The following is a 20,231-nucleotide window of genomic DNA, read 5'->3' as shown; positions in this document are numbered from 1 at the left end:
TCATGTGTGTGTGTGTTTGGTGACGTGGACATGAAGTATATGCTACAAGGGAGAAGGGCAAATAGAGTTTGGAATCATGGATATGTTTATGTGGTTTGCAAGCAGTAAGAGCTAAATATGTTTGAGGCAATAAGCTAGTAAAGGGATTGGAGTTATCATGCACATTGAATATCCATGGATACTTTTGTGAAATTTATAGTTAAGAAGAGATACATCAATGTGCGAGGTAATAAGATGGCCAAAGTAGCTTGAGAATGATTACACACCTTCAATTTTGCAATTATTGACAGTTATTGGTTTGTAAAGAGTGAGTGTCACACAACAAGCTACATCAATATGTGAATCAAATAGGCAAGTAGCACATGGGACTTATCATATGCCTTCAATGTTATAGAGAGTGAGTGTTATCAATATCTTGGTAATAATGCCTTCTTCTAAATTAGTGGGCCACTTCCATCTTAAGCTTTTCATTCCTTTTGACATCCAAAAAGTGGTCACTCAACAAGGGGGAGAGAGAGAGAGAGAGAAAGAGAGAGAGAGAGAGAGAGAGAGAGAGAGAGAGAGAGAGAGAGAGAGAGAGAGAGAGTGTGTGTGTGTGTGTGTGTGTGTGTGTGTGTGGGCGTGCATGCGTACATGTGTGTGTGTGGCACGCATATGCCTTCAATGTTGTAGAGAGTGAGTGTTATCAATATGTTGGTAATAATGCCTTCTTCTAAATCAGTGGGCCACTTCCATCTTAAGCTTTTCATTCCTTTTGACTTCCAAAAAGTAGTCACTCATGAAATTTGGCAAGGGGAAGGGAGGGCAAGTGGGTGGGAGGGAGAGGCGCACACACACACACACACACACACACACACACACACACACACACACACACACACACACACACACACACACACACACACACACACACACACACACACACACACACACACACACACACACACACACACACACACACACACACACACACACACACACACACACACACACACACACACACACACACACACACACACACACACACACACACACACACACACACACACACACACACACACACACACACACACACACACACACACACAGAGTGTGTGTGTGTGTGTGCACGTGCATGTAGACATGTGTATATGCACATGTGTAGCTACATGTAGTACACATGCAAAGGTAAGGGGATAAAGAATGTACAAGTCCAAACAATGATGGTTTTCCCATGGGGAGAGAAGGTTGAAATTTACATACTAGGTGTAACCTACTCGTGAGTTTAGTGTCACAGTGTTGATTGATTTGTCAAGATTATTGTGAAGAAATTGGCTCTTTACAATCAATCCTTTTATGCATACGCTAAGTTCTTTGTTTTTATGCAAGTTTGTATACAATTTGTGCACATCATTAAGACATTTGCATATGTGTTTCTTTGTAATTAGTAATAATGCAGGCATTATGGGGTGCCCATTCTCATTGTCAAAGGATGGCATTGAGCTCCAATTTGCAACCAATTATTTAGGTAAAATAGTCATGTTCTTTATGATATGAAGTTCTCATTTGATGAGAAACTAAGAAAAATCAATAATCTAGTTGTATCTTCTTTGTTTTATATTTGAAGGGCATTTTCTTCTCACAAACCTTCTTTTGGACAAGATAAAGGCAACTACTCAAGAAATGGGAATAGAAGGGCGAATTATTAATGTTTCCTCAGTAATGCACAAATATACATATGATAGTGGTATAAGATTTCACAAGATAAATGAGAAATCTAGGTAAGCACCAAGACCTAAAGGCTCTCTATTGGACATTTTGCATTGTAAAAGACTAATGAGCTCTATAATACTAACTACATGCAGTTACTCTTCTTATAAGGCTTATGGCCAATCAAAACTTGCCATGGTCTTGCATGCAAATGAGCTTGCTAGAAGATTAAGTGTAAGGCATTTATACTTTTGATAAAATTTAAAGTTTCCTAGCAATTAAGTTTCACATGTTACATAAATTTCACTTTAAATGACTAATCAATCAAAGTTTAATTTTGAGAATTAATATATGGGAGACATGCTAATTTATCTAATCATCTAATTGCAGCAAGAAAAAATAAATGTAATAACCAACTCAATGCATCCTGGGGTGATCAAAACAAACATCTCAAGATATGACCAAGGATTGGGTAAGGAATTGCAGTTTGTCATTTTTCTTTTGATTTGAACTTCATGGAGTTTCAAACCATCATATCAAGCTTAGAAGATAGACACACATAGACATGTGTATGGGTATATATACACATGCATACACATACACACGTGTGCATGCATGCACAAGCATACACGCATTACGAATTTTCCAAAGTTTCTTTGACTAGCATTGACACAAAGTTTAAACCACCCTTTCCATAATGTCTTAATATAATCTATTTTTGGGCTAAATGCAAAACAATTGGGACATTGGACATACATCTATTCTTTGACAAGATGTAACTCACTTTGACAACAATATCTTACATTATTCTCTTGATACTTCACTCTCACTAATCATGCATCCTTGTCTCCAACCCAAGGAAGTAAGAAGAGAAAACTAGCTAGAGGTATAGTAAACTCACTTATCTTAACTTCTTGCATTGTAGTCCAAATGCTCAAAAGCTTGAAGATGGTTCCACAACCTAAGAAATATGATCCGTTCCATCATTCCTTTGCATCTACTAGGAACTATCCCCATAATAAGACAAGAAGAAAGAGATAAAGAAGAAAATAAAAAAGAAGACATAAAGCTTCACTTTCCCTTAGTCCTTCTCTCTCTCTCTCTCTCTCTCTCTCTCTCTCTCTCTCTCTCTCTCTCTCTCTCTCTCTCTCTCTCTCTCTCTCTCTCTCTCTCTCTCTCTCTCTCTCTCTCTCTCTCTCTCTCTCTCTCTCTCTCTCTCTCTCTCTCTCTCTCTCTCTCTCTCTCTCTCAACAATGGAGATAAGGTGATGCAATGGTAGAAGTGAAAGAATGTTCAATAGTTACACATATAGTGCTTTTGCACCATGGATGCACCAAAGGGTAACTATAACTAAGACCTCCCATTCTCATATAAGTCAACATTAGGATTAGGGTTAGGCTCCTTCTCTAGGGTGTACCCCATTTGCAATTTAGAGTTTCCACAATTGTGAATTAGGGTTTGGACTCTCTTTTGGATGTCCCACCCACTTAGTGGGATCTAGGCCAATTATTGCTCAATGTATACTTATACCTTAGTCTAATTAGACCTATCCTATGTAATTATGATTATAAATTCATATGTGAAATCCAAAAAATAGTTGTGAATGCAAAAAATAAAACTATGGGAATTAACACAATATGCATGGAGGATATATTGAGCTTGTTTCTCACAAAATAATACAACCACAATAATCATGTAATGTCCATGAAGTTTTTTTAAAAATACAAGTTTCCAAAAATAATACAATCAAGCTCTACAAATAATAATCCACCAATAATTTTGACACTTACACTTTGACTTTGCCTTCTACATTTCATGTTAATATTATCCTCCTTTAAGCTTGGTCCCATGGCAATCATGTCAAAGGTAGAAATATAATGCTAGGATGATCGATAAAGTAGCTTTGAAAAAGTAATGGTAGTCTTGATGGAGGAGTAATGCCTACTACTAATAATAAAGAATTGTATTGATGAAAACCAAGAACCTAGTGGTCCTATTGATGTTGTAGATGGCATGGTACTCTAGTGAATGATGTTTAGAAGGGTGTCTCAATCATGAAAAGATGATAGGTGCATAAAGAATCACTGGTACCACCACTAAAGAAGAGTAATATAGTAGGAAATAATGATGATGTAGAGGCCTCTGATGTTGGTGGATCTTCAATCAATCTTTTGCAAACAATTCTATAAGCTAACTTGTGCTCTTCCTAAGGGTTGTGTCTACCTTGCTTGTGCAATGAATTGTGCACGTACAAGTACAATTGAGAGATATGTCAACAAACTTTAGGAAAGCTAAGGGTGGCAAGTCAATTGAACAAGGATGATATGTGTTGCCCTTGATGTGCCCTAAAATTGTGTCATAAGGAAAGGGCTAGTGGATTAGAGATAGAGCTAATGTACCAAAGCCATTGGATGATCCTAACTTGAGAACGCTTAGGTATAGTAAAATAGTACCTGTCTAATCTTGGAGCCTTTTTCCTTTCATATTCTTTTTAACTTTTTTTAAATGAATGATACAATTGATTCATTCCTCAAGAAGTGGATGTCGTAAAATAGTACCTAACTAATCTTGGAGTCTTTTTCCTTTTATATTCTTTTTATTATTTTCTGAATGAATGATACAATTGATTCATTCATCAAGGAATGGATGTCATGAATTGCATGGTGGACGAATATGCTTAAGCTGCTATACCAAACACACACCGTACATACAAGAGAAACCTTGCTCAAGAACTCAAGAAGAGAGATAGAGGCCAAAATATTTTCTTGCTAGTTTCCTCTTCTTCTTTCACACATAATCCACTATACACAAAGTATAGCTAAGATACAACATAAAGAAAAGTGACCTAAGTCAAATAGTGTATAATAGACTATATTAATTGATTAGTGCTATAACTATGCTAGCTATAGATAGGTGTAATAAACCAAATATAATTAGCAATAAGTCAATGGCCATATAAGAGTCATAATAACCATCGACTTGCTAAGTATAGGCACATAGATCCATCAGACTAGGCAGTCTATCATCAATGTGTGCACATGTTGAGCTTGCTATTTCAACACTCCCCCTCTTAAGCTCAACTTTTGCAACTCCAAGTAATCTTTGAAACTTTCAAAGCTTCTCCACATCCAATGGTTTTGTGTTCAAGATGTCAACTATCTAATTCTATATGTTGACATATATCAAGTTGATCTCACCTGTAAGTATCTTCTCTTTTACAAAGTGGTAATGCCTCAATGCATTTTGTTCTAGCATAAAACATAAGGTTTCTAGCCAATTTATGCTATGCATGTTATCACAATAAATGACAACTAGACCATCTATGTGCACATCCAAATTACTAAATAACTTATGTAGCTATATCACCTCATATGTTTCCATAGCAGCACCTCTGTACTTGGTGAAGCAATTATAGGTTTGTTGGGGGTAAAGGGACCTATATGCATAGCCACCCATGTATTACCACACTGACAGTACCTACACACTTGTAAATTGTAGGTGGTATGTGCTCATCATTATCACTTTATTCTTTATTCTTTATTCTTTCAGTGACATTTGAATTGAGGGAAGGTCAATCACACATTGTGATTGTTGGAGTTTCCACACCTCTCTCTCTCTCTCTCTCTCTCTCTCTCTCTCTCTCTCTCTCTCTCTCTCTCTCTCTCTCTCTCTCTCTCTCTCCCCCATCATAGCTCTTGCTTTCGCCTGCATGCTTCCACTCCGAGCTCACTCCCTTGAACTAGTATCAAAGATAACTATTTGAAGATCTCCTTCATCTTTTGCTTCAGCTCGAATTCAAAGCTTCAACTCAAGATTTCATGGCAACCATTGTTTCTTTCTCTCACATTGAACTTTCCTTTTTCTGGCTTGTTCTAGCTTGCTCCATGCTTAATGAGGAGCTTTCCAAGTCTTAGTTGAGTCTTGTTTAGTATTTATTGAGTTGAGGAGCATCCATTTTTTCTATTTTGAGTGAATACATATCATATTATAGAAGTCATGGACATGTATGCAACTTGACAACATTGTCATATTTTGGCTATAACTATAATGTATGTTTGATGCTTTAGGGGATACTATTATGATGCATGAATGATACGGTTATGCTTTTGAAAATAATTTGAGTTTAAAATAGCTCAAATTTCACTATCATTTCAATGCTATAGTAACATCAGAACAAGTATTTATCTGTGAAAAGCTTATGCCTAATGCTCTCATTTATACTTTATGGGATACTCAAGGGATGTACCGCTACTTCGATTGTTATATATACTTTCCAATATGCTATGGTATGGTTTTGAGCTGATATTTGAGCTCTATTGCATTGATATTGATTGTGGTCATATACCTTGGTTACTTTAGTGGCTTATATAGTTATGGGCTTGAAGAATCTATTGGATTTTATGCTCATAGCTTATACTTCATGTAGTTTGGATACTCTGATATTATTCACATGATATTGTAAGCTTTGTTTGCTCATTTGGAATTCAACTTTTACTTTAGAGAAAGCTAATCGGCTTTGTGTATTGAGCCACATTAGCACTTGGATGTACTATAGAGAATTTGGTTTATGCAGTCGAGGAGATTTAGCTTATCATAGTGAGACATTGGGACTCATTGTTACATGTACATGCTCTCTTGATATTTATTGGATATAGTTACCCTATCATGGGATGATTTGATCTCTTGGCCTAAACTTGGTACTTATACCTATTAGGGTGTTGTTAGTGGTATTTATATGCTTTTGGGTTATGTATTGAGCTTTTACTTAGCGATTATACATCTGGCAGTTCTCTTCATTTTCCTAGGGACCTACCTTGTGCATGTGTCTATGCCTATTGTATGTATGGTTTCTGACACATTGTAATTGTGACAGTCTTCATTGCCATTTGTTCTTGGTTTCTTCCTTCTTGGTTGCTCATAGTTGGTTATTGGCATATTGTTGCAATTTATTACAGTAGTCTATCATTTCAAGTTTATGCATTCTATTTGAGAGCAGTCACCTGGCCTTAACACCCTTTTTCTTACAAGTTATGGAGAGCTTATTACTTTGGTAGTATCTCTAGTCTTTTACTTGATTTAGCAGTGGTTTTGAGGCTAATTTATAGGGTATAACAACAACCTATCTTACCCTTCTGTGTTCTTTCTTGGTTTCATTATGGCTAGTGGTTCTTGTGACAGTGCTATCTTCAATATTGAGAAATCGGATGGAACCAATTATAACTATTAGGAGACCCAAATATCTACCAGTTTTAATGAAAAAATTACATGTTAGACCACTCAAAAATGGAGATGCCAAACCCAAAAACATTGCGACTAAGGATTGGGATAAACAAGATAAGCTATGCAAGTCTATAAGCATTTTATCTCTCTAAGCAAGTTCATTACAATGTTATAATTGAAAATCAAACTGTATACAAGCTTTTGATACAGATTAAGAATCTTTATGACAAGCAAAGTCTTGCATCTCAAATATATTGGCTAAAACAGTTGATGAACCATCGCATGAAGGGACTTCTATGTCTACACACTTGAATGAGTTTCACTCTATCATTAGCCATTTAGCTTCATAGAAAATTGAATTCAAGGATACTTTGTATCCTCTATTTCCATTTGGCACTCTACTTGAGTCATGGGACACTTTTCGTACAGCTCTTTGTGCTAAGGATGGGCTAAAATTACAAGATATTGAGAGTGTCCTCTTGAAAAAAGAGATAAAGAGAAAGAATATGGATGTGTCCTATACATCCCATGCATTGACTATGAGAGGTTGGTACAATAGAAATGACTATGGTAGAGACTCTAACATATCTCAAAATGTAATACATGGTAGTCTCGTAGTAAGTCTCAGGGCCATAAGTCCAATCTTACTTGTCATTATTGTGGAAAAGTATGTCATATTTGGCCATAGTGCCATAAAATGTGTGAAGGTAAGCACAAGAAAAAGGGAAAGGGTGAAGTGTAGGACAAGAATGATAATCACAACATTGTACTTAGCAAGTCTAATGTCGAGATTGAGAAGATTAATATAGTGCAACCTAATATATCTAATGATCTTATTTTGGCAGCTTCTTCTTTAGATGCTTCATAGCTAACTAATGCTTTGTCAAGATATACTCAGTGTTGGTTGATAGATTTAGGGGCTTGCTTTCATGTGACTCCTCATAGAGAGTGGCTTCATTCCTATCTTAGTATGACTAGATTGTCTATTTGGATAATGACTTAGCATTGGAGATAGTTGATATTGGTGATATCTAGCTACGTTTTGGTTCAAGTAACATGTTTACTATTCATTATGTACGTCATGTATCAGCTCTCACAAAGAGCCTTATCTTTGCTGGTACCTTGGATGATGCAAGATATGTTGTCTCTTTTGGTGATTCCTCATGGAAGATTACTCGTGTGAATCCTGTTATTGTACGAAGTGCTAAGTCTAGTACCCTCTATCCTTTGCTTGTATCTAGGTTAGTTGACCATGTTTTGGCTATGATTAAAGTTCCACATGTATCTCTTTGGCATCATCACCTTGGGTATGTCTTTGAAATAAATGAAAATGCTTACCAGTTTGTAGTATCTTTTGTCCCTAGACTATAAGTGCTTTGAGTCTTGTGATCATTATTTATATGGTAGGCAGATATGTAGTATGCATAAGAAGTCTGGCATAAAGCACATAGGTGATCCTTTGGCTCTTATTCATTCAGATGTATGTGGTCCCAAGCCCTATTAGTCACTAGGTAGTACGAGGTACTTTGTCACATTTATTGATAATTACACACATAAGGTTTGGGCTTTCCTTATTAAGAAAAAATTAGATTGTCTACTTTTCAGCGTTGGCTTGCTCTTGTTGAGAACTAGTATTGGTATAGGCTTTAAGAACAAATAATGGGAGTGAGTATATCTCAAAATTTTTTGAGTAGTTTTGCGATGAGCATCATATTAAGTGTCAATTGACTACCCTCTACATCCCTCTCTAGAATATTATTATTGAACGTATGAACATGATGATTCATGAGAGAGTTTGCAATATACTTAGCCAAGCATGCTTATACCAATACGTTTGGGCTGAGGATAGTACTACTACCGTATACTTAATTAATAAGCCCCTTGCATTACTATTGATTGTCAGGTTACAAAGGAGGTATAGTTTAGAAAACCTTTATCATATGCTCATTTGTGCATCTTTGATTGTGATGCATTTTACCGTGTTTCCAAGGATAAATGTAATAAGATGGATTCTAAGTCCATGGAATGCATCTCCTGGTTATGGGGATGCAGATGAGATGGGCTAACACCCATAGGATCCGTAGAAGGCTCGCAAGGTTATTTGCAACCATGATGTTATTTTCCATGAGAAAAATATGTATAAGCAATCTTAGTAGATGGTTGAGGTATGCAAGATGATCTTTCAAGAGGAGCCTTGTGCCCTCATGTAGCCAGCTAGACAGCTTGTAGTAGTTGATACTCCAGTTGTCATAGCCCTACTTGTTATGCACAATCGACCTACTTTGAGATGCTATACTAGAGCCAAATATCAGCCTAAGTGCTTTATACACTCCATGAATTATGTTATGGTGATAGATGCAGATAAGTCTCTCTCTTATGATGAGGCCATGTACAAAGATGATAGTCACTCATAGAACATGGCTATATAGTTGAAGTTTAACTCCTTATAGACTAAACATACATGGAATTTGGTTCTTTTTCCTAATGGCAAGAAGGCATTTACATGCAAGTGGGTATACAAGCTAAAAAATATCCTTGGATGCCCCAAGCCTGCTTATAAGGCTAGGTTGATAGCTAAGGATTTCAAGCAAGAATATGATCTTGACTTCAATGAAGTCTTTTCTATTGTGGTCAAAATGACAACCCAAAGCTTGGTAACAGTATTGGTCGCTCAGTTAGATCTAGACCTTTATTAGATAGATGTAAATATAGCTTTTTTACATGGGGACTTGCATGATGAGGTCTATATGCAATAGCCTAAGGGCTTTGAAAAAAAAGGCAAGAAACACTTAGTGTGCAAGTTGAGAAAGAACCTTTATGGCCTTAAGCAAGCACCTTGAGAATGGTACCATAAGTTTGATACTTTTATGTATTCACAAAGATATAATCGTAGTGATATGGGTCCATATTTATATACAAAAAAGGCTCATGATAGTTGCCTTGTAATTTTGGTACTCAATGGAACGATATGCTTATTACTAGGAGAGCTCATGATGAGCTGTTGAAAACTCAACTCAAGAAAATCTTTGAGATGAAAGGCATGGGACATGCCTTGCATATTCTTAGGATGTGCATCATGCGCACTTGCTCTAAGAAGATCCTTTATTTATCATAGAATAAGTATATCTAGAAAGTCCTTGAGTGGTTTCATATGCAAGATGGTAAGCCTATTGGCTATCCTCTACCTTTTCATGTGAAGGTTAGTTATGTCAATTGTGCATACTCTAATGAGAAAATGGCCAAGATACCTTATACATTAGCCGTGGGCTATTTAATATGTACCATGATAGTCACTTGACATAGCATTTGCAGTGGGAGTTGTGGCACATTATATGAGTACACCTAGCACAAGGCATTGGGATGCCATCAAGGGTATCATGAGATATTTGAAGGTAACAGCTGTATACATATCTTATAGTGGCCAAGATACGAGAGTCATGGGGTATACTCACTCTAATTATACAAATAGTAGGGAGTCCACCTCTGGATATGCCCTCACCTTTGTTAGAGGTATTGTTTCTTGGATGTCTAAGGTGCAAAAATGCACGATCTGCTCTACTACCAAGGTTGAGTATGTTGTAGCCATTGAGGCTTACAAAAAGGCTCTCTGATTAGGCCACATGTTGGCATACCTTATATTGTGTTGCTAATTTGGATTCAATGAGTGCTATCTAATTAGCCAAGAATTTGGGCTTCCATGTGAGACGAAACACATTGAGATGCTTACTTCATTAGAAAGGTCATTAAGGATAGGTCTATTGACTTTATCACTATCTCAACTAACCAAAATCTTGCAGATCTGCTTATGAAAAGTTTCTCAGCAAAGCATTTTGTCTTCCTTAGGAAGATGATGGGCATTGGATAAGATGATATCTTTTCTCATCCTGTTGTACTTATGTATATTTGTACTTTGTTACTTTTTTATTGTTCTCTCCTCATTAGGAGTGTATCCTGTTGTACCCATGTATTCTATACTGACAATACCTGTATACTTGTACACTATAGGTGACCAGCGCCTATCACTATTAGTTCATTTTTTAGTTTTTCAGTAACATAAAGGAAAGGCCGGTTAGACATTGTGACTATTGGAGTTCCCACATATTGTGTCTCTCTCTATCTTACTCTTGCTTTTACTATAGATTTTGCTTTCGCTTGTGCGTTTTCACTTCAAGATTACTACTTTAAGGTTACTTTTTGTTGCTCCATGTAACTATTACACTACCAAGGAAAAACATGAATTTGTTAAAAGATCTTCTGTCGGCCCACTCAATCTATATTTACATATTCAAACACATATATATTATTAATTGTCTCATAAAAAAGTCCATAATATAACATGAACTTTACATACCTCAATATGCATCTAATTACATCCAAATGAGATTTTTTAAGCATTTACATAAGCTAACTAATAAGGCCAACAACATACCTTAAGTTTGGCCTTGTGAAAGTTATGTAAATTAAACTTCCTATTGCCCTCTAGAACATAGTAGAGTCTTCTATCTCATCCCCAATATCAGCACTTTGCTTCACATTTTGCTCCAATGATACCAAAATAGGCTTACACACTATTATACGATACTTGGATAACATGTCCAAGCCATACTACCTTTGGGATAACCATATACCATCATCACATTTGATCACCTCAATACCAAGAAAGTATCTCAACTCACCTAAATTCTTCATCTTAAATTTCTTCTTCAAAAGATCCTTGACTTCAACAATCCTATTGACGCTATTATTTGTAATAATCAAGTCATCCACATAGATGACTATGATGACCAAATGTACATATTTCTTTCTCACATGAAGTAAGTGATCAACATTAGAAACATAAAAGCCAATATTAACAAGATACTTTTTTATCTTTATAGGTGCTTATGTCAGTCCATAAAGTGTTTTTTTAAATCTCCACACATATGTGGAATGATCTAAATCCTCATAATCTATTGGTTTCTCCATATATACCTCTTCTTGCAATTCACCATACAAAAAGGTATTCCTTACATCCACTTGTTACAAACTCTAACCTTTAGCTAATGTTAAATCAATCACATATTTAATAGTTATCATCTTAGCAAATGGATTTAATGTTTCTTCATAATTTAAGCCATATGTTTGAGCATAGACTTTTGCAACCAACCTAGCCTTATACATATTAATAGAACCATTTGTATTATACTTAATTTTGTAGATCACTTACAACTAATAGCTTTCTTGCCCTTAGACAATGGTCTTAGATCCCAAGTCTTGTTGGTCTCTAATCCAGCTATCTTCTCATCCATTGGTGTATCCTGGTGAGTATGACCAATAACATCCTTAAAACAAGTGGGCTTAACATTCTCAACCACCTTTACCATATAAGCATAATTCTTAGCTACATACATAATCTTCAAAATGAAATCCTTTAACAGGGTGTTTAATCCTACTAGACTTGCATACCACTAGATCACTCAATAAAGCCTTTATATTGCTATATACTCTCTGAATACCTGGTGTCCTAACTAAAAGAATACCAAGCTTATAATCCAAACTCTTTGTCTTTATCTATAACACTAGTAGATATAATTGAAGATGTGGGATTGCTCCTTAGTCTCCCAAACCAAGGGCTAACTCTAAATGTAGGTATCATATAATATTTTTGGTCCATTAAGGGACTCTATGATTCTTACTTTTTATTTGCACATAGCTATCATGATCATCATTATCATCCAATGCATCACCACTAGATGTATACCAATTACTCACCTCATAAAAATAACATCACTGCTCACTCTAAACTCACCTATGATAAGATTATAATAGTGATATTTTTTGTGCTTTAAATATTATCCAATGAAAATATTTTTTAAAAAGCCTTTGGATCAAGTTTCTTTAATAACTTATCTAACATGTGAATATATACAATACAATAAAACACTTTCAAGTGTGACACATGGGACTTCTTATATGTAAATAATTATTTATGGGACATTCCATGAACTATAGTTATGGGAGTTCTATTCATCATATTGATAGCAGTATAAATAACTTCGGAGCAAAAATATTTTGGCAAATTTTTTTCAGCCACCATTAGTGCTCAGGTAACTTTTACAATGTGTCTATTTTTCTTTTTTGCAATCCCATTTTAAAGTGGGGTATACTTGGAAGTAAACTATCTATTTATCCCATGACACCTCAAGAACTCATTACAAGATTACTCTCCCCCTCCATATAATCTCAAGCACTTAAGTTTAAAGAAGAATATATCTATTTCGAAAGCAACTCAAGCATGTATCTATTTTGAAAGTAGCTTCTTGAAGCGCTCAAACATATCAATCTTTTTATTCATGAAATACATCCATAAATTTCTTGAATAATTATCAATAAACGTGACAAAGTACTTGTTGCCATCAAGAGATATGTTATGTGTAGACTGTCAAACATCTATATGCACAATATCAAGTATTTGAATATTTGCACAATCACTCTTTTGCCTTTAGTATGCATAGTAACATTCATAATAGCAATTCCAACATCTAAAGTAAACATATTGCCAAATCTCATTTTTTTGTGATCAAACTATACTTATAATTGAAATATTTTACAAAATAGCATTTTGCATTAAATTAAACTTGCAACCCTTTCTCTACTATCTGACCAAAAGATACTAATTTTTTTAAATAGACAAACTCTTTGTCTATCACCATCATGCAAGGACAAGAAAATTTTTTGAATATGTAAAATTGGGTGGCATAAATCATCATCCATTTATATACAACCTAGATTTTATAAATTATGCATCTTTCTAAACCATTCAATATGGTTTATTATATGATTTGGTGTACCTGAATTAGCATACCATACATCATTATGTGTTTTTTTTCTTATAACAATATTCATTATATGATGCATAACAAATAGACACTTATTTTTATATTCATTCTATCATGAAGACGATGCATACTGCTACAATTTACTATTAAAAATATAATCATTTTAAACATAATAATGAATTGAAATATGATTTGTTTTGCCACAATAAGAATAAACAATACTAGAATTGTTAGAACCTCTGTTCTACTATCCACTTTTTTCTCTAGAGCTCTCTCTACCTCTAAAATTGCAAGGGTCACAGACCTATTTACCACTTCATAAAGATAATTCACCTTGTATGTTGATTTCTTTAGTAATCATGTGAGAGACTAACTCATCAAAATTTGAAAATGGCTTCGATACATATGTAAATATAATAAAAAATTTCAAATCCTTTTTACCAAATCATCATGATCAAACATTACATCAATCATTTCCAAAGTATCTATAATGCTCCTAACCTTCAAAATATGCTCATTGATAGATATTTTTTCTTTCTTCAAAGTCTTTAGCTCTTGCTTGAGTTGAGTATTTTGTGCCTTTACATTAACAAAAAATATATATTTAAAAATGATCTATGCTACATGTGATTTTTTAATATTTTTTTATATACCCTAGCATAGTATTATCAATGATTGCAAATAGCCAATACATCACATTTTTATATTTTGTATTTTATTCTTTCCAGGCCTTCAATTCATATGTCTTGTAGGGTCACTCAACTTTGGCTCCTTTTTTTCATTTGAAATAAACTTGAAGACGATTTTTTCAATAAAGAAGTTTATCACATGAAAATTTCATGATGGATCATTGTTCTTGTCTAGCTTCTAAATGATCAAGTTTCTACTATTCTCTGTCATTATCACAAAATTGATACAAAATAACAAAACCATGTGTATAACAATACAACAAGTAGCCTTTCTCATTGACTGCTCAATAGTATATAATCTATAATTTATTCACAAATAAAATTTGTATTTGTTTCTTAGCAAACACCTCTAAACTTACAAATTTGAAATTAATAACATGTATATTCCCTTTCAATCAACACAATCTAAATTAAAGTATACCCTAAAATTATTTTCCATAACCTTACAGGTCTAAAATAGTTCCCTAAATGATCTCAGAGGACTTATATGTAAAATATGCAGTACTCTACTTATATACCAAATCTCACAGCAATTTGAGATTTTTGCTATGCCTTGCTTTCTAATGCCTCCACAAACACTATCTAAAAGAAAGAGTGGGAGAATGGGAAAACTTCTTACTTGTTTGTTGCTTTCTTACTCAAATTCTTGCTTCTTCTTCTTCACATCAGCCTCCAAAAATAACATGTATCAGTGGTATAGCTTTGATACTATGTCACGAGTTGTGTGGTTGGGAAACTTGCTTGAGTTGCTATGCTAAATATACACAATACATATAAGAGGAAGCTCACTCAAGAACACAAGAAAAGAGATAGAAACCAAAACATTTTATTGGAAGTTTCTTATTCTTCTTCTTTCATATACTCAATGTACACACAATATAGATGAGTTATAATATAAAGAAAAGTGGCATACTAAGTCAAATAGTGCATATTATGCTATATTAATTAATTTGCACTATCCACCATATCCTCTAGCAAGGCTACACAATAAGAGAGAAACAATTTAATATATAAAATGGAGACTTGCCATAACAACATGATGAATGTCTATATTGGTATCAAAGAACAGAGTGGTAGACCACTCTTGTAGAGAGTTAGTGGCTACTATAAGAGCTTAACTAAGAGGTAGAGATGGTTATAAGTAACGAGGAATGCAAAATTTAGAAAGTTTGTGAGTTATTTGAGGAAATTATGTAAGGATGAAAACATGATTAAGCAAGAAGATAAAATGAGCTATGAGGGAAAAAAAAAAAGAATAAGAATCATACCATGATAGCATGAAGGAAACTTGATAGATTGACAATGAAGTAAGTACATCATTTTATAGCTTTTTAGCTACACTACTCTTCTCTCTCTTTGCTTATGGGATGCATTCCATCCATTTATTTATGACCTCTTTGAGTGCGACTTATGCATCCTTATCAATCCACATCTCTTAAACCTAGTTTCCATATGCATCAAATATTTATTTATGCAATTCTTTTCTTCATGTTTAGTTAGTCCACAATGATTGCATTTAAGCCTTGAATTTCTTGTAGTGGTAAAGACATTGTCATGAGTAGTGGTTGAAGTTCTCCTAGTAGATTTAATTTTGCTTTCTCTTTCTAGTAAGGATGTCTCAATGTCGTGTAGCTTCAAATCTTCCATATTAGATGATGTTTCAACTAGATTTTCAATACCATCTACATCATAGCTTGTTAATAAATTAGATTTGGTCTCATATTCATATAGTGTTTCTTTTAGAACAACCAATTGTTGTTTAATGCTCTTATATTTGTGCAAGTGACTTCTGAGATCTTGTTTTGGGTTGAACTTTAGATTATAAAGTTACAATAGTAATTTTACCTTAGAAAGCTTGGATCCGGTGTCCAAAACTTTTTTGAGATCCTCCCATGATAACTTTGCACTTGAAATATCATCAATGTAATTTATGCATTCATCACCTAAGCCTGTTGCTATGAATCCCAATGCTTTCTCATTGTTTTCTTCATTTTCCTCTCCCGAACTTGTTATGCCTCTCCCAATGATAATGCCTCATGCGCTCTTCTGCATAAGAAGATACATCATTTTTTATTGCCAAGTGTGGAACCCAAATCCCATAAATTTATCAATGACATCTTGAGTTGACATGATGCTTAATGGAGAGGTCTTATTGGGTTTATAGATTTAATGCCCAGTGGTGTATAACTCCATACAAGATATCCCTTGGATCTTATAAAGAGAATTGACAAAATTTAATGAGTTAAAGTTTTCATGAGAATAACACTCTTAGAAGACAAATTAATTTATGCATGTAGTAGTGTGAATGAGACATCTACAATAACCAATTTCAATGCGAATATATGATGTTTGAAATCTATTTAGATAGATGCAATGTGAACAAAGTCCAAGAAATTACTAGTTTAAAATGAATTAAGTATGAAATGATTTTTTTGAAGGGGGAATTAACCTTAATTTATAAGGTTTTTTTTAAAAAAAGCTTTTGATCGTTTAATGAAAATTGCATTGGTCATCTAGGTCTCAAACATGTCGCGAGTGGGTTGATTCCATCTGAAACATCCTTTGAGTGTAGGCGATTTATATTGGAGTATAAAATAATGACAATCACTCTTGTTCTTCTCTTCTCTATCTTTGTTGAATAAGAGCAGCCCCCCGACTTGTCTAATAAGAGGACCCTTTGCTTGTTTCACAAGTAGCCCCTCACCTTGAGCCTCTAGGCCCTTGCTTAAGCTACCCCCTTAACTAGGGGGTTTAAGCCCTTGCTTGGCAAACACCACAAGGGACTCAACAAATAGACCTTTTAAGGATGCTTCAATAGCTTCCCTTCTTCCTCCTTTTAATGATCAAACTAGAAAATAACCAGAATGGAAAGCTATACCTTGCTTGGAAAAGCCTTGTCCACACCTCCAATGTATTTGATGTGCTCGGGAGTCTTCAACCTCAAGCTTTGAGCTTCTTTGCATATCAACTTCTTCCTTGTCTTTAACTTCTCCAAGGACATGCAACTATGGATACCTCTCTATCTCACAAGCCTCGAGGAAAGAGGCTTTGATACCATGTTACAAAGCATGGTTGAGCAAGAAGATAAGATGAGCTATGGGGGAAAAAGGAAGAACAAAAATGAGACCATGATAGCATGAAGGAAACTTGATAGATTGATAGCAAAGCAAGTACATTGCTTTATAGCTTTTTAGCTATGCTAATCTTCTCTCTCTTTGCTTATGGGATGCATTCCATCCATTCATATGTGACCTCTTTGATTGCTACTTCATCCATGCTTTTCCATCCACATCTCTTAGACCTAGTTCCCACATGCATCAAATATGCTAATAGAAGGATGGTTGCATATCCTGCAATTGGAAGAGACAAATCTTGTTTTTCTATGAAGAATTGATAGTAGAAATTGTTCAAAAATTATACTTACCATGTTGTTGAACATCATAGTTACTTCCATTCCTTCTTGGATATTGATAATGAAGCATATATTTCCTCTAGTTTGAGTAGTAAAAAGTAGAATAAGCTAATTCATCTACCTTGAGGATAGCATATCTTCATTTAAGTTGAAGCTTTAGTGCCTCTTAAGGTTTCTTAGTGAGACACTCTCTTCATCTTTTCTCTTTGGGAAATTTGCAAATGGCTTCAAAAGGTGACCGTTTTTCCTTATTGTATGGAAATGTGATTATTCACCATAAGAGAAAAAGAAAAAGAGAAAAAAGAAAAGAAAAGAAAAAGCAAAGAAAAGAGAAAATAACATATGTAGCCACATGCACTACACCACATGTAGGGGTCCTTGTGATCTTGGTGAGTCAGCTCTGTCTCTAACCCCTAAGCCATTTTCCCAACATCCCCCACATTTGTCCAAGTCACATTATGGTCAAGACATACCTAAGAAGTCTTGGCTTGTGCACCCATCTCCTTGAGTCATTTACATTTTTTTCCTCTCTACTCTATTAATCCCAATGCAAGTAAATCAATTTTAAAGAAGAAAAATGCAGTTTAAGTAGAAAGAGACTAATTACATCAACTACCACATGTGTTTGATCCAATAGAGAATCATGTGTTTCAAGAGCTTATTGGATTGAACTCCACCTTCTTTCCGTCTCACCAATGATGTCTCTCCAACATCTTCATCAACAACTCCCTTTTCCTTTAACAATACTACTTCTTCCCAACTTTGGTAGTGTAGCATTCCTTGTTTTATCAGTCATCATCATAGAAAAACCTATGGAGCAATCTTCTAACTATGCACCAACAATATCATATGTCATATGCACAAGTTGAAGACTAGTACTTTTCCATAGGAAGTGAGTCCACATGGGCTTTACTTTGCAAGTAGAAATGTTCATAAAGACTCATGAGCCATCATTTTGCATCCACATCGAGTCTCCCATCCTTGGTAACCCCCCCTATTATTTTCCTTGTCCATTCAAGATTTATCCAAAAGGAAGGATTAGCACACAAGTGTTTTTCCATCACCAATTAGCAGGTAGAGAAAGAATTACTCTTCCATAAGGGCTATTACTTCCTTATAGTACTACAACATCAACCATCCCAACATTTCACATCTACCTTTGATATGAATGCCATGGGACTAGCACTCATCTTGGATGGGGGTAATGTTAATAATAAATGTGGAAGGCTACACAAGAAAAGGAAAGTCAAAGGGTTTTGTTAATAAATATAAAAGCTACACTGGCAAAGTCAAGGGAAGCCAAAGATAGTCAAAGCGCAAGTGTCGATTTTATTATACAATGAAGATGAAGTATTGAGATAGGACATTGAAGGCCCATTTCCTTATTATTGATGAAGGTGTTGTTGAAGAAGAACTAGACTATTGATGAAGACTTGTGGACTTGTCATGAAGCAATTAGCTACGTCTTCTCAAAAGAAGATGAAATTGGGACCTTGTGAGATTGATGGCCCTTTGATGTCATTGTTAAGCATTTGAGGTTCTAGGCTAAGTATGTTGTCTGGATATTTTAATAGCCTTGAATCTTCAAAGACCTATTCTTGAGGATGGTATCTAGAGTTTACAATTGCACTTCTTTGTCACCATTTGGAACCTCTTGTTATTTTGCATTCACTTGGTGAAATTTTGAGAGTAAAATGCAATAGAAAAGATAGAAAAAAGTGATGACAACTTTTTTGTGTTTTTATGTCGTACCTAAATAAAAATTTCGATCTTGTACTTTTTATTTTTCCCTCACATAAGATATAGCATTGTTTCAAATGTCAAAGCATTGTGGCTCTTATCACTTCAAAACTTTGAGCAAAAAAATAAAATATATACAATGTGAACTAGGGTTAGTTACATGCAAGAGTTAATATTTTTTTTCAATTTTGGGAATCCACCAGGTGTAGAAATTTGGATTGCATTCCAATTTAGAAAAAATATCCAAGTGGGTGCAGCTAGTCGACAAAGTAAGTATTTAGATCGCTAAGCAAGGAAGGTCGTACAAAGTGACTAACTATATATAGTTTCTCTTCAGTTAAAAACTTAGCAATCAATGGGTCATATTTTAGTTATGATGGTATATCCAAATTTTGAGTTGAGATGATAGACTGCACTAAAGTAGACCTATAATAAGTCAGATTAGATTAAAGAGTATTAAGTATATATCACTACTCAACCATTGTTATAAGTTGACTATGATTGTGAGTAAGCTCAAGTCAATGAGAAAAATGCATTTGTAAGAATGGGCTCAAGAAATGGCAATTCTATTCAATTTGATCTTGTATCGATATCTTTGATTTTGATCATAGAAGCATTAGAAGTGATAAGTCAGTATGATTGCAATTACTTGTGAGGGATATT

At 34.7% G+C, this 20,231-nt stretch overlaps 1 protein-coding gene across 1 annotated transcript in view; it reads left to right on the top strand.

The window, feature by feature from the left end:
- LOC148015856 (short-chain dehydrogenase TIC 32 B, chloroplastic-like) overlaps positions 1–20,231 on the top strand; it is a 154,190-nt gene that overhangs the window by 27,934 nt on the left and 106,025 nt on the right. The window contains exons 3-6 of the mRNA XM_087664827.1: positions 1,428–1,507; positions 1,607–1,760; positions 1,845–1,923; positions 2,080–2,161. Of these exons, the coding sequence (XP_087520953.1) occupies positions 1,428–1,507; positions 1,607–1,760; positions 1,845–1,923; positions 2,080–2,161 (395 nt within the window). The remainder of the gene's footprint in view (positions 1–1,427; positions 1,508–1,606; positions 1,761–1,844; positions 1,924–2,079; positions 2,162–20,231) is intronic.

Source organism: Lygodium microphyllum, chromosome 23, assembly GCF_053477565.2.
Source record: "Lygodium microphyllum isolate KBCC chromosome 23, Lygodium_microphyllum_v1.1.10, whole genome shotgun sequence".
NCBI classification, from domain to species: Eukaryota; Viridiplantae; Streptophyta; class Polypodiopsida; order Schizaeales; family Lygodiaceae; genus Lygodium; species Lygodium microphyllum.
The sequence above is the reverse complement of the archived record's forward strand: the minus strand, read 5'-3'. Positions and strand labels throughout refer to the sequence as shown.